Here is a 14,461-nt window from a genome sequence, read left to right as displayed (position 1 = left end):
TGGATCTCTAATGTTTAAAATTGCACAGATAAAAATGGTGCCAGGGGAAAGAGGAGATGAACAGGATAAAATGCTGCCAATAATCGTGGCCACATGTATTTATTAAAAAAATTAACCACAGCGTTTTTATTTTTAGGGCACAATAAAAAAAAAAAATCATGGTCTGAACAAGGCCTTATTCACACTAGTGTCATGGCTTCTGATCCTTAGGCCTCGTTCACCCCCCCCTGCATTTAGAAATGTAAAAGGCGCAGTGCATGTCAAACTTTTTTAAGGCATTTGTTTACATGTGTTTAGTGCCGTTTTTTTATTGTCATTTTGTAAATGCCACAGAGCATGCTGTGTTTATTGAAAACCCCCAAAAAAACACTACAAAAATGTCAAAAAGCAAGACACGCTGGGGAGATGTATCAAAACTGGTGCAAAGGAAAAGTGGAGTAGTTGCCCATAGCAGCCAATCATATTCCACCTCTCATTATGCCGTTTAGAAAATGAAAGCAGCGACCTGATTGGTTGCCATAGGTATCTTCTCCACTTTTTTCCTTTGCGACAGTTTTGCAATATCTCCCCCAATGGGAGGAATTTATTTAAGACTGGCATTTCTTACGCCAGTCTTAATGGGAAACACGCTACAGTAAGATTCACCTGATTAATGAGGCGCATGCCTCTTAATAAATCAGGCACACCTCTGGCAGTCAGTGTGCCAGAAAGTCAAATCTACGCCAGCTAGGAACTGGCGTAGATTTTGCTATAGTTTATGCCAATAATAAATTTGTTGGGTCGCAGTTGCCTCAGAGTTTTTGCGCAAATTGCAACTTTTCTACGCCAGAAAACTAGCATAGCGTGTTTAATTCCCCCAATGTGTTTTCCTATTCGCCATGTATGTAGGCTTTCTCATATTTCACTATAGATTTTAAATGAACATCTGGACACAATAGCGTGTGAAAACACCACCAAGTGTGCAATTTTTCCATTGACACGGGGTGCTTTAAAAATAGCAGATGTCAGGAGTCCTATGTAGATGTGCCTTTTAACAGCTAGCTAATTCCATGGAATTTCTTGGTTTTCCTGACACAAAGGGTCCTTCTTCGAGGGTTTATGCGAGCAGTTTATTCGCTCACAGCATGTATAATCCAACTATTTGGGCTTTCTCCAATGTAACTTGCTTGCCGCAAAAAATGTGTAGTTCCTTGTAGGACTGAGGGTCATGTGAGATTCCTCAAAAATAACAGTGCTGTACGACAAATGGTTATAAGGTGGCTGTCGAAGGTATTTACTGTGGTTACTAGTGTGAGGCTTTGATGTGGTTCCCTTTCTCCTTTTCTAGAGACTCATTTGCAGCCCTTCATTTCATTGGTTAGGGCTGAGTCGAGGGTTAGATGCAGTAACACCGCCTACATGGGCTTACAAATGTATTAAAATGATAAAGTTATTAGAAGTTCCCTAAATACAGTAAAGTGGTTCTCCTCTTTGGACAATCCCTACTTGTTAGAAGGGTCCCTTGAGAATAAGCCGATCACAGTGTCGCCCGTGCTGGAACCCAAAGCGATCCGTTGTAATCTGTGGGGAAACTTGGCAGTAAGTGTTCAATTTCCCTGCAGCGCCACCACAGGGAAATCATTAAGCATAACACACTGCCCATTCATATAAATGCATTTTCTGTGTACAGGCTTGTCTACCCACTCTGGCCAACTGAGAAGGATCTTAAACAATGGATCCCTCTGTATTAACTCCAAATTTCCTTAAAGTGGCTACTCTCACCTTATGTTCACACTGAGTTTTTTTAAAAGCCAAAAAAACAGTTGCTGTTTCTGCCTCCAAAATCAGCCTTTTTTCCAGGATGTATTTCAAGGCGGGTTTTCAAATGCATGATGTTTTTGGCGTTTTTCAGCGGATAAACCGTGCCCAAGCTTGTCGGCACCGTTTTTATTTTTTTTTATTCTCCCTGATTTCCACTTCTATCAATAGGAATTTGTGTTGCAGAATCTGCACCAAGATCATTCAGGAGATGTTAAAGAGGCTCTGTCACCACATTATAAGTGGCCTATATTGTACATGATGTGATCGGCGCTGTAATGTAGATTACAGCAGTGTTTTTTATTTAGAAAAACAATCATTTTTGACGGAGTTATGACCTATATTAGCTTTTATGCTAATGCAATTCTTAACGAACAACTGGGCGTGTTTTACTTTTTGGCCAAGTGGGCGTTGTACAGAGGAGTGTATAACGCTGACCAATCAGTGTCATTCACTTCTCCCCATTCATTTACAGAGCACATAGCACTACTGTGCTGTAGTGTCGGGATTGTGTTAGCGAAGTGTCAGGATTCTGAATAGACATCACGTCCTGGCTCGAGGTAATGTATATTCACGGTCAGGACACTGCAGTAACGTTATAGTGTGTTTATGTGGCTGCACATAGCGATATAGCTATATCGCTATGTGCTGTGTAAATGAATGGGGAGAAGTGTATGACGCTGATTGGTCAGCGTCATACACTCCTCTGTACAACGCCCACTTGGCCAAAAAGTAAAACATGCCCAGTTGTTCATTAAGAAAGTCATTAGCATAAAGCTAATATAGGTCATAACTCCGTCAAAAAATATTGTTTTTCTGAATAAAAAGAACTGTAATCTATATTACAGCGCCGATCACATCATGTACAATATAGGGCACTTATAATGTGGTGACAGAGCCTCTTTAATGTCTCTGCTCCAAGGGACTCAAATTATAGGGCAGCAGATACAGACCATCACATTCAGATCAATGTAAAGCATAAGAAGCTCTCTAGTCTACAGCATGATCTAGATTAGTAGGCCTTTGTCTTGAATAGGGAATTATGGGAATAGATAATGTAGTAAAGGCCCCGTGCCAGCACTGCCCGTAACGCTAAGACACTGACATTATTCTAACACTTATAACATCACAGCAGCATCAATAACAGCTGTTTGGTTTTGTTGGTTTTGGCTGTGTAAATGTGTGTCTTTCTTAGGAATAAAATAGTTGAAGAAAATGTACTACATTTTTGGCAGCTACGATTATAGTATCCAGGCAGATGAAGGAAAAAAAATTGTGTTTAAAAAAAAAAAAAAAAAAAACAATCCAAAAACTAAATGCACAAAGTAATTTTTTATATATATATATATATATATATATATATATATATATATATATATCGATCGTGTCCCACGGGCCATTTGTTAGTAGTATACAACATCTGCCATTGCCAGAAGGATGATCGGTGTAGTGGCTGAGAAGCACCAGAAGGGCTTTGACATGTCAGACAGTGGTTGGACCCCACTGAGCCAAGTGCAACTAGTTCCCGGTCTTGGTTCTTGAAATGATCTAGAAATAGTTGAGTTGGCCATAAGGGCAATACCTATCTGATTCTTTGTTTCACCCAGATAAGTGGTGCTAGATAGTCGCTTCTCTCCATACCTCCATCGTTATAGCTTTTTTGGCTGAGCTAAACAGGCACGTTCTTGATGTTGGTTAAATGATTGTTTGGTCGCCAACTAACTATCTATGGCCCATATCCTATATTGAGCGGAAAAACACCTCGACTAACCACTTATGATCCGCAGTCCGTGATACAGTACTTGGAATATAAACCTCATATGTAGAAGAGCAAAAACTCTGGTTCAGGATCCAAAATGAAGTCCCGGTTATACTCCTACTTTGCAACATGTTAGGGATTGCCTAAGTTATTGGTAATCGAAAAAATGGCACTTTAACATATGGGCTCTCGCAGCAATAGGATAATGGCGACGGGTCCCGATAACTGATGATAGGCGAACATGATGCCCCAGCCAACATAAAACGGTTATGTACCCCTCTAGTGGTACGTAGTTATCCTAAATCTAGAAATGTATACTGCTAAGCCAAAGATTGGAACTACGGTAGCAATATAAATTCATGCTTCCGTATTCTTGAGAATAATCGTCTGATAAACCAATTTATTTTATCTCTTTTTTTATGCGTGCTGTCTTCAGTCTATGGGATGTCGTCCGCTGTGGCTGGAATTCTTGAGTGAATTAAATTATCTACATTTTATTTTGATCTATGGAACTCCTTCCTATTCATTACTAATTTATTATAGTGTAATTGTCTTATGTATTTAGTAGCTGTTGCCTGATGCCTGTTTTTCTTGTTTTTTTTTTTCCCTCTCCGGTATATGACACAGCTTTTGCATCTGCACGGAATATCTGTTCTTCATTAAACCGTGGCTGCGTATTAGTAGACCTAATTTATCTCTTGTTACAGCTGGGCCTCTCGCTACTCGGGGGGCTTTACCGTCCTGAACCAGACTCCTGTGCATTACGCTTACATAGTGTTTCAGCAAGCATAGGGCAGCATTTTACTTAAGCCATTAAAAATCCCTCAGGGTTTCTGAAAGGCTAACGTCTGAACTAGATGTATTAGTCAATGTGTGTCATGTGCAATGTGCTTATATTGGCTGTAAATAGTGTAATTCTGTCTGTCCTGCTACACGAACGTGAACGGCTCAGCCGTATCCGGCACGAGTACCCTAAGGGTAAGTCCACACGTAGTGTAAATACTGCAAATTTTGTTGCAGAAAATCTTCAGCATAATACAGTAGCATCAGCGTGTTTGAGATTTGGACAAATCTCATCCACACGTTGCGTAAATGTGAAGTGGAAAAAAACGCTCAAACTTTTACCTGAAGTGCGGTTTATTAATCCACAGCATGTCCATTGTATTTTCGTAATCGCTGCTTACTTGTTGCAGGTTCTTCCCATTGAATTCAATAGGGAGGTAAAAAATTGAATTTTTTTTGCGGCGGAAAAGCAGCGATTCCGCCTCAAAAACGCAACTAAGAAATTTAATGAAATCTTATACTTACCAAGAATTCTGTGTTTCTTCATCCAGGCTGGCCCCCAAGATGATTTTTCTCCCATTTGAGCACTGCATCCAATCACAGGCTGCAGCGGTCACATGGGATGAAACGTCATCCCAGGAGGCTGGCCTGCAGGACGGCAAAGAGACTCGCCACTGTGGCTACGTATGTATCCAATGTTTTTTTTTTCCCTACGTACAGATTTCCGCAGCAGACATTCCGGATGAAAAACTGAACCACAATTTGGTGTGGTTTTCCAGCCGGAATACACTGCAGCGCCCAGGGCAGATACGCTGCGTAAAAGCACACCGCATATCTGCTCTGTGTGAGCTTAGCCTTAAGGTTAAGATGTTTATGGCCTGATGAAGACTCATGTCCTGCGTCGAAACGCGTAGCCTATATTTGCCTGTATTTAATTAAATATGTCTCATAACAGCAGCGCCTAGTATATTTGGTCCATTTTTTTTTTTCCTATTTTGCATCCTTAGCCTTAAAGAGGCTCTGTCACCAGATTTTGCAACCCCTATCTGCTATTGCAGCAGATAGGTGCTGCAATGTAGATTACAGTAACGTTTTTATTTTTAAAAAACGAGCATTTTTGGCCAAGTTATGACCATTTTTGTAGTTATGCAAATGAGGCTTGCAAAAGTCCAAGTGGGTGTGTTTAAAAGTCCAAGTGGGCGTGTATTATGTGCGTACATCGGGGCGTTTTTAATACTTTTACTAGCTGGGCGCTCTGACGAGAAGTATCATCCACTTCTCTTCAGAACGCCCAGCTTCTGGCAGTGCAGACAGCGTGTTCTCGAGAGATCACGCTGTGACGTCACTGACAGGTCCTGCATCGTGTCAGACGAGCGAGGACACATCGGCACCAGAGGCTACAGATGATTCTGCAGCAGCATCGGCGTTAGCAGGTAAGTCGATGTAGCTACTTACCTGCAAACGCTGATGCTGCTGCAGAGTCAACTGTAGCCTCTGGTGCCGGTGTCCTCGCTCGTCTGACACGATGCAGGACCTGTAAGTGACGACACAGCGTGATCTCTCGAGAACACGCTGTGTGTCTGCACTGCCAGAAGCTGGGCGTTCTGAAGAGAAGTGGATGATACTTCTCTTCAGAGCGCCCAGCTAGTAAAAGTATTAAAGACGCCCCGATGTACGCACATAATACACGCCCACTTGGACTTTTACTTTTAAACACACCCACTTGGTCTTTTGCAAGCCTCATTTGCATAACTACAAAAATGGTCATAACTTGGCCAAAAATGCTCGTTTTTTAAAAATAAAAACGTTACTGTAATCTACATTGCAGCGCCTATCTGCTGCAATAGCAGATAGGGGTTGCAAAATCTGGTGACAGAGCCTCTTTAAAGAGGCTCTGTCACCAGATTATCAAATCCCTATTTCCTATTGAATGTGATTGGCGCTGCAGTGTAGATAACAGCAAAGTTTTGTTTTTTTACAAAAACGATCATTTTTGCCCAAGTTCTGAGCAATTTTATATTTATGCAAATGAGCTTTTCAATGGGCAACTGGGCGTGTTATATAATGGTATAAGGCCTCATGCACACGACCGTATTTTTTCACACCCTTAAATACTGGCGTAAATACGGGTCCGGTGTCACACGTATTCCACCCGTTTTGCACCAGTATTTACGAACCCGTGCTCGTAAATATGGGTCCGGTGTCACACGTATTCCACCCGTATTTACGAGCACGTTTTTGGCAGCAAAATAGCACTGCACTAATCGGCAGCCCCTTCTCTCTATCAGTGCAGGATAGAGAGAAGGGACAGCCTTTTCTGTAATAAAAGTTAAAGAAATTCATACTTACCCGGCCGTTGTCTTGGTGACGCGTCCCTCTCTTCACATCCAGCCCGACATCCCTGGATGACGCGGCAGTCCATGTGACCGCTGCAGCCTGTGATTGACCTGTGATTGGCTGCAGCGGTCACATGGCCTGAAACGTCATCCAGGACGTCGGCCCGGATGTCGAGAGGGACGCGTCACCAAGGCAACGGGCGGGAGACCGGACTGGAGAAGCAGGAAGTTGTCGGTAAGTATGAACGTGTTTTATTTTTTACAGGATAGGGGATACATGTCTTTTGTTTATGGCAGAGCGGGGAGATACCTCCCCGCTCTGCCATAGTTTTCATTGTAGTCCCTACGGTAGTTACGCCACTGGGCTGTGGCCTGCAGACCGGGTAGTCCCCTGACCTCACCTCGCAACGCTCCCGTAATCACGGGTGAACACACGCAGCCACCCATGATTACGGGAGCCCCATAGACTTCTATGGGATGCCCGTGCCGTTATTACGGCATGAAATAGGGCATGTTCTATCTTTTTTAACGGCACGGGTACCTTCCCGTGAGCAAACGGGAAGGTACCCGTGGCTAACAGAAGCCTATGAGCCCGTTATTGCGGGTCGTAATAACGACCCGCAATAACGGGTGTTTTTACGGTCGTGTGCATGACTCTTACTAAAAATTGCAGCAGCGTCTGTTTTTCTCTTTACCTCGGTTTCCCTGCTAGCAGCTCCCTCCTTCCCTCTCCATAGACTTTCTATGGGCAGCATGTAATCTGATCTCTTATTGAGTTGAGAATCTGTCTCGTCTCTCAAGACGGACTTTAGCAGAGAATTGATCGTGAATGATCAGTGCAGGGGGTAGAGAGGGAAGTGCCTGATAAGGCGAAAGAGTCCTTTTTCTCTAAGTATTACAAAGTTTTGTATATATTCGCTTGTACTATTTATTTAGTTTGTTGAAAGGTTAGGGACCGTTTAACTATTGCGACAATAGAGAACGAGTTCCAAGAACTGCAGTTATATTTAAGTGTATCATTGCACATGTGGTTTTAATAGCCGACAGTAGACGTAGATCTGCTTCTTAAAAAAACAGACCCCCCCCCACCCGTGCGCACATAGTCAACCAGATCTTCGTTTTGACTACATTACATTTTGTGTCAGGCTTTATAAAGTGATGTTTAGAGAAGACTGCAGAGTACTAGTGTGAGACATTGTGGCTGCTGCCAGTAAATGTGGCTGGATAGGCTACACTTCCTGTCGCTCAGAATATCTCCATATAGACCATTTCATGGTATTTGTGTTTCATTTCCAATAAACGCATCGGCCATAATAAATTCTTATTCACCTTGTGCACTATGTAGTCTGCAGCATAATCTAGTTCTAGTTATTGTGCTACCTCATGCCTTACAGGCACAATTTTTGCCACAGGTTTGCCTCGCTGTCTTTCTTTTGTGTGGGTTTGGGTTTAGGACAAGCGTTTAAAAAGTGCGCTTAAATATAATCACCCAGAAGTTTGCAAATTCCCACTTGTACAGTGCAGCAGAAGCGTAGGTCCCAATGCAAAATTGGTAACATCCCCCCCCCCCTCAGCTATCCAATGTCATTTATCACATTTGTCTTATACGGGGCAGAAGGACCTTTTGGGCCCCCTCAGGCTTCAGGTCCTAGGTGTGACTGCAACCTTTGATTCCCCCCGCCCCCCCATAGTTACGCCCCTGCGGTGCAGCAATTCACTGTGCAGTTTTTGGCTTTTGGTTTTTACGACAAACATAGGAGTGGACACACAAGAATGTAATCTAGAGACCTTCATTTTGGATCCACTTTTGGCTTTGACTCAAAATCTGAGCCAAAAACTTTTGTGTGTGACCCTAGCCTAAGGTGGAGGTTTTATACCACCTCTGCCAGTTTTCTAGCAGAAAAAGTTTTGCAGATCTATTTTCTTTTTTTTCTTTTTTCGATGCCCTTTAAACTTCAAAAAAGCAGGCAAGTCCTTGTGGGACTGGCCGCCACCTGCGTCATAAAGTTTCTAATTTACGCCAAATTTTTCATAGCTGTCGTAGATTTCAGTTTGTGCCGCACAGACAGCCCAAGCCCTTCTAAGGCCCATGCACACAAATGTGCTTTTGCGGCCGCAATTCCCCTGAAAATTCACTTTCTCAAAAGTCAATGGTGTCCATGTAAAATGGATACAAACGGATTGTAATCCGTTTACATCTGTTATTTTGATTTCAATGAGATTTTTAACAGATCCATTTTTAGATCGAAATAAGGATAAAAATGGATCAAAGTAACGAATTTTACAACGCAAGTGCGAACTTCGCCGTAGCTGAATAAAACAACTTTTAGCAATAAGACCTAAGAATGACCTTATACTAAGCTCTGTACGGAGGCTCAGTGGTTGGCGTTGTTGCCTGGCAGAATTGGCACACGGGGATGTTACATCAAGAAGCTTTTGTTTGTTCTACTCATTTTTTAGGTTAATTGGGTTTTGATCTGCCGTTACGGTTTGCGTGCCAACAGTGGAAAAACCTTTTGGTCTCCTGATAAATCAAGAAGTCAGACAATGTTGTGGGTGTAGATCTCAAATGTAAAGAATGTAGACTGTACATATATAAATATGTTGTTGTTCCCTCATTTTGAAGTGTTACTCCCGGAATAGGACATGCTGCAGTGTTAAAAGAACACAATGTGCTCAAAATATTCATGCACATAGTGTGAAAAATACTATTAACTAACAGTGGAAAAAGTGGCTAACTCCGAGAATCCCTGCCTAGGAATTATCTGCTAAAGCTGATCTGAACCTTATATTTTCCTACTATTGTGCAAAGCAATTGCGCTCCTTCTTTGAGATCAGTCGCATGGTTATCCCGCTGTGCCCAATTTTCTCAACACCATTCCGATGGTCCTTATATTGCTCAGAACAGGTTCCTTGTGTTTTGTGGCAGATCTGAACAAAACTTCAAAAGCCATTCCCAGCTTTTTTGTTTAGGAAAGGTTCTCCCTGTTTGTTGTGATCAGATCCGATCTAGTTCTTGCGACCCGTATGGAGCCATGTTACGGCCAACTGAATGAGGTCTTCTTCCCCTTGCTTGGTCGGTTAGTCGGTCATGATTCCTACTTTACATGTTAGAAAGATATTGTGCGGGGGACCAGGGTAGGAAAATGTTACGGTTTTACATTAAAAGAACACCAGCCGTAGACAAAACGTCCTCGGTTTATCCTCCCCAATCCCTCTTCCAAATAATGGAGAGAATAAAGAGTTTGAAAATGTAGTCCTCAGCATTTTTTAGATGGAGTAGACTGGTTTCACACAGACATGGTTGCGCTTAAAGGGATTTTCCAGCCAGCTTCCTGCAAAACGCCGGGTCCGGTGCACAACAGAGACAAACGGAAACCATGGGCATCGGATCAGTCATCATTGAAATCAAAAGTGATGGAAACGTGTCAGTTTGTGTCTGTTCAGGGTCCCGTTCTCATGGAAAGCTCCGATGGAACGTCAGAACAGGACCCCAATGCAGATGTGAACAGAGCCTAATACAGACCATAATATGCACCCATATGATCATGTGGTATAGAGTTCTGTTCACACCTTATTTGAATACATATGGTTCTGACAAAGCTTCTGGTTCAGAAGCCATGCATATCCATAGGGCCCCATGTATCCGGTGTATCCAAAAGTGTATCTTTTTGGCATAGGTGGGGCCGGTATGCGTCGGCATCCTTCTTATTTTTTTTTTCAACTTCTGTATAGAAAAGTGTATTCCGCTGCGCTTTTCCTATACAGAGGGATACAGTACAAAATGTGTCCCACACGGTGTACATTTTTTACAATGGGAGTCAATGCGTATAACACGGTATTCTTTTACAGTGGCATACGTTGCGGCCTTCCATCAGAGGTATACTTCCGACTAATACCTCAAACAGAAGGAAAAAATGAGATGTGAACAGAGCCCTTCTGCTTGTGCATTATGTCAATAAAGAAAAAAAAATGGTTAAACAATATAAAAATGTTATAACTTTCTCCTGGATAAATTGTTATGGTTGATTTCTGGTTAATTATTATTATATTTGTAATTTTTTTTTAACTACTCAAGTCTTTGGTTGTTCGGATGTACTTTAGTGAATCGAGCGAGCCAGGACTCCGTATATGTTCGCAAGTGTCTTGGCAGCTAAGGGGTCTGTGGGGTCTTTTGTCATTGAGGATATATTTGTGAGTACATTTCTTTTGCAGCAACTGATTTATTTATTAATTTTCACTTTTTTAGATTTAAGCAAAGCAATGTCTGGCGGCGGGATGTCGCAGTTCCAGGAAGCCATCAGACAGGAGCTGGAGGAGGCCATGAAGATGGACCTGGAAAAAATTTTGTCTACGGCACCGGAGTCTGAATTAGAGGTACATCTTTAAGTTAAACTTTTTTTTTCTTCTTTCTTTTAGGGCTCATTTGCAACAATTTGCAACAATTTTTGGAATCACGGCAAAATCGCCCAAACCATAGCGGTATTGACACAATTCTGAAATGCGTTGAAAAAAACACACCGGAACGACTTGTGAAAATACACCCTTAGATAACAGGTGCTGTGTGTTGGTTGTAGAGCAGATGTCTGACCCATAAGGCCGGGCTTCCACCTTTGTGTAGATAATACGTTGTTGAACTAACCTGAAATCTACATGTTTCATGCGTTTTAGACAACCGCAACATGTCTGAAATCCGAGGCATATTTTTTACGCCACAACTGAATGGGGTCTGTTAAGACTCAATTTACCTACATTGTACCGTACTCTGTTGCGTAATTTCAGGGCAGTTTCTGTAATCGAAATTCTACAACGAATACGCTAGCTGAGTTAATTGTGTTGTCCTGTTAAAGAAATCCATTATTTGGAAGGGAAGATCGATTTTAGTAAAATATATTTGCACATAAAAATAAACAAATGGTATATCCCAACAAAAGGAGTAGTTGTTAGAGGTCGCATGCGACCATTTTACTGCGTATTGTGAACGACCACATGTCACAATGTAATCGTAGCCTAAAAGTGTACCAAAACATTGTGGTCGGAATTATTTACGTGGGTGGAAAACGGGCCAAATTTATTAAAGAGAACCTTTCACCTGCCCTTACATGTGCAGCATGTAATAGGCCGGGCTTCACAAACACTGTCTAACTTTAAAAATTGTTCCCATCGTCCTCCGTTTTTCACATATCGGTGCCGTTATATTTGGCGCCCAATATATAAATAAGCCCCTGAACTGTCAATGGGGCGTTTCTAACTAAATGACAACGGGGCGTGATGTCTTCGCTCTGACACTGTCCAATCCGCTACGGACAGTGTCAGGGCGGCTCGCGCTGTGTTTCCTTCCGCGAAAACACACACACACACACACACACACTGGTGGTTCTGCAGAGAGCGCTCTCTGTCTGTGTGTGTTCTCGCGGGAGGAAACTACGGTTTCAGTTTGTGTCAGTCAGGGCTCCGTTCCGACGGAACGGAGCCCTGACGCAGATGTGAACATAGCCTTACTTGCACTAGCTTGGTAAATCTGTCGTTCTGGTGGAGGCCCCGTTCCCTTTTCGAAGTCCTGCCCTCTTTTCTTTCTTGCTACTTTCTGCACGTATTAGAGAAACTATATTGTGTGCCAAAATGTACACGTTCTGATAAACTTTTTGATATATTGCCCCCAGTATATCTATTTTCAGTAGCTCCACATGCTCTCACCATATTGTTTTTATCAGTTAGAGGTCATTGTCGCGATGACCTCTAGTTATATATGACAACTAAACTCTGTCATCGATGCATTGTGCCGAGTTGATCTTTATAGCACCTTGGATGGCTTCATCACTTTATTATGCAATGTGTCATTAAATGTGTAAGTCCTCATCAGTCATAATGGATTTCAGCCGTATTTAACTTACCAAGCAAACATGATTGTAGCAGTGAATAAAAATGAGTTCAAGTGTAGTGAAAGCAAGTTTATTGACCTAATTTAGATTCCTGGTTAATCTTTAACTCCACATTTTTACATTGCATAGCTCTATCGTCTGCAATGTTACATCCACACTTTGGGTCCCTTGTTCTGCCTTCTTCTAGGGCTGATAGTTTCCTGCTGTGTCTACTCTTTGGGCCTCAATCATGCAGCAATTCCATGTGCACGGACCCGCATGGTGGTTTATGGACTGTACTATGGGTCCGTGGTGCGGATCCTTAGGCACTCCATGGTGTTGTGTCTTCATGGGGCACTGTATTCTTCTTTTAGAAGCAATACTTCTAGGAGCGATTACCTCTGTAATACGGCATAGGCTGGAGCATGCAAGTTTTTTGTTTTTTTTTTCCTCATGGATTTTCAGCAGTACACAAATATAAAATTATTTATAGACTTTTATGGGCAGAGTTTCTGCCACTCTCTGCTCCCCCTCCCCTCTCCATAGACTTCTATTGGCAGTGTCTCACTCTGCTCCTTCCTCCACTCTCCCTCTTTCTTTGAAGAGACATACAAGCAGTCCTCCCTTCTGCTCTGTAACTAGAGGCAGATTTTGCTTGACAACAGGTGGTGGACAGAAGATTACAGGAAGGGAGACAGCTAGTGTGGCAGTAACTTCAGACAAAATTTGTAGGCATAAAACAACAACATTTTATCAGTAAGTAAATTATAACGTTTTTCTATATCAGATGTACCATTAGATTATCATAAGTTGTTTGAAAAGTTAGTGTCCATTTAAAGAGGCTCTGTCACCACATTATAAGTGCCCTGTCTCCTACATAAGGAGATGGGTGCTGTAATGTAGGTGACAGCAGTGCTTTTTATTTAGAAAAACAATAAATCTTTACCACTTAATGAGCGATTTTTAGCTTTATGCTTATGAGTTTCTTAATGCCCAAGTGGGCGTGTTTTTACTTTAGACCACGTGGGCGTTGTACAGAGAAGTGTATGACGCTGACCAATCAGCGTCATACACTTCTCTCCGTTCATTTACACAGCACTAGCGATATAGCTATATCGCTATGTGCAGACACATAAACACACTATAACATTACTGCAGTGTCCTGATAATGAATATACATTACCTCCAGCCAGGACGTGATGTGTATTCAGAATCCTGTCACTTCTGTAGCGTCTGTGAGATTTACAGTAAGGCAATCGTAATCTTGCGAGATTACGATGTAACCTGTCATTTCAAACGAGATTACGTTTGCCTTGCTGTAATCTCACAGAAAAGATTCAGACGTGTCAGGATTCTGAATACACATGACGTCCTGGCTGGAGGTAATGTATATTCATTATCAGGACACTGCAGTAATGTTATAGTGTGTGTATGTAGCTGTACATAATGATATAGCTGTATCGCTAGTGCAGTGTAAATGAATGGAGAGAAGTGCATGAAGCGTCTAGAGTCCTTTAGGGCAATAAGATTTTGTTTACATTTTGCTCTTCCCTACAGTGGAAGTTATTACACTTTTTATTCACTAAATAATTCCTCTGCCATACACATTGTTCAAGTAATAAGCAGAATATATGTGTTTTCTTTCCTGCAGCATACGAAGAAAGACTTGGAAGGCTTCCAGAAATTGTTTCATCGGTTCTTGCAAGAGAAAGGTCCTTCTGTTGATTGGGGAAAGATCCAGAGACCCCCAGAGGATTCGGTAAGTTACTATATTACGTTACGAACTACAACACTGTGGCATATGGATATAAATACTGGATGTTGTATCTTTACACAGTTACAGCGGTATTCCTTTGTCTGTTTTCTATAGTATGGATTCTTTGTGTTTTTTGTTATGTTGGCAGCTATCTTGGGAATTATATTAC

The 14,461-nt window shown here is 42.0% G+C and overlaps 1 protein-coding gene across 3 annotated transcripts in view; it reads left to right on the top strand.

Annotated features, from left to right (window-relative positions):
- Positions 1–14,461, top strand: part of UGP2 (UDP-glucose pyrophosphorylase 2) — a 73,827-nt gene that overhangs the window by 24,051 nt on the left and 35,315 nt on the right. For all 3 annotated transcript variants that reach the window (XM_075863140.1, XM_075863139.1, XM_075863141.1), the window contains exons 2-3: positions 10,925–11,052; positions 14,188–14,295. In XM_075863140.1, coding sequence (XP_075719255.1) covers positions 10,939–11,052; positions 14,188–14,295 — 222 coding nt within the window. In that variant the 5' untranslated portion in view covers positions 10,925–10,938. The remainder of the gene's footprint in view (positions 1–10,924; positions 11,053–14,187; positions 14,296–14,461) is intronic.

Source organism: Rhinoderma darwinii, chromosome 4 (genome assembly GCF_050947455.1).
Source record: "Rhinoderma darwinii isolate aRhiDar2 chromosome 4, aRhiDar2.hap1, whole genome shotgun sequence".
Classification (NCBI taxonomy): domain Eukaryota; kingdom Metazoa; phylum Chordata; class Amphibia; order Anura; family Rhinodermatidae; genus Rhinoderma; species Rhinoderma darwinii.
Note: the sequence above shows the minus strand (reverse complement) of the source record. Positions and strands in the feature narration are given on the sequence as shown.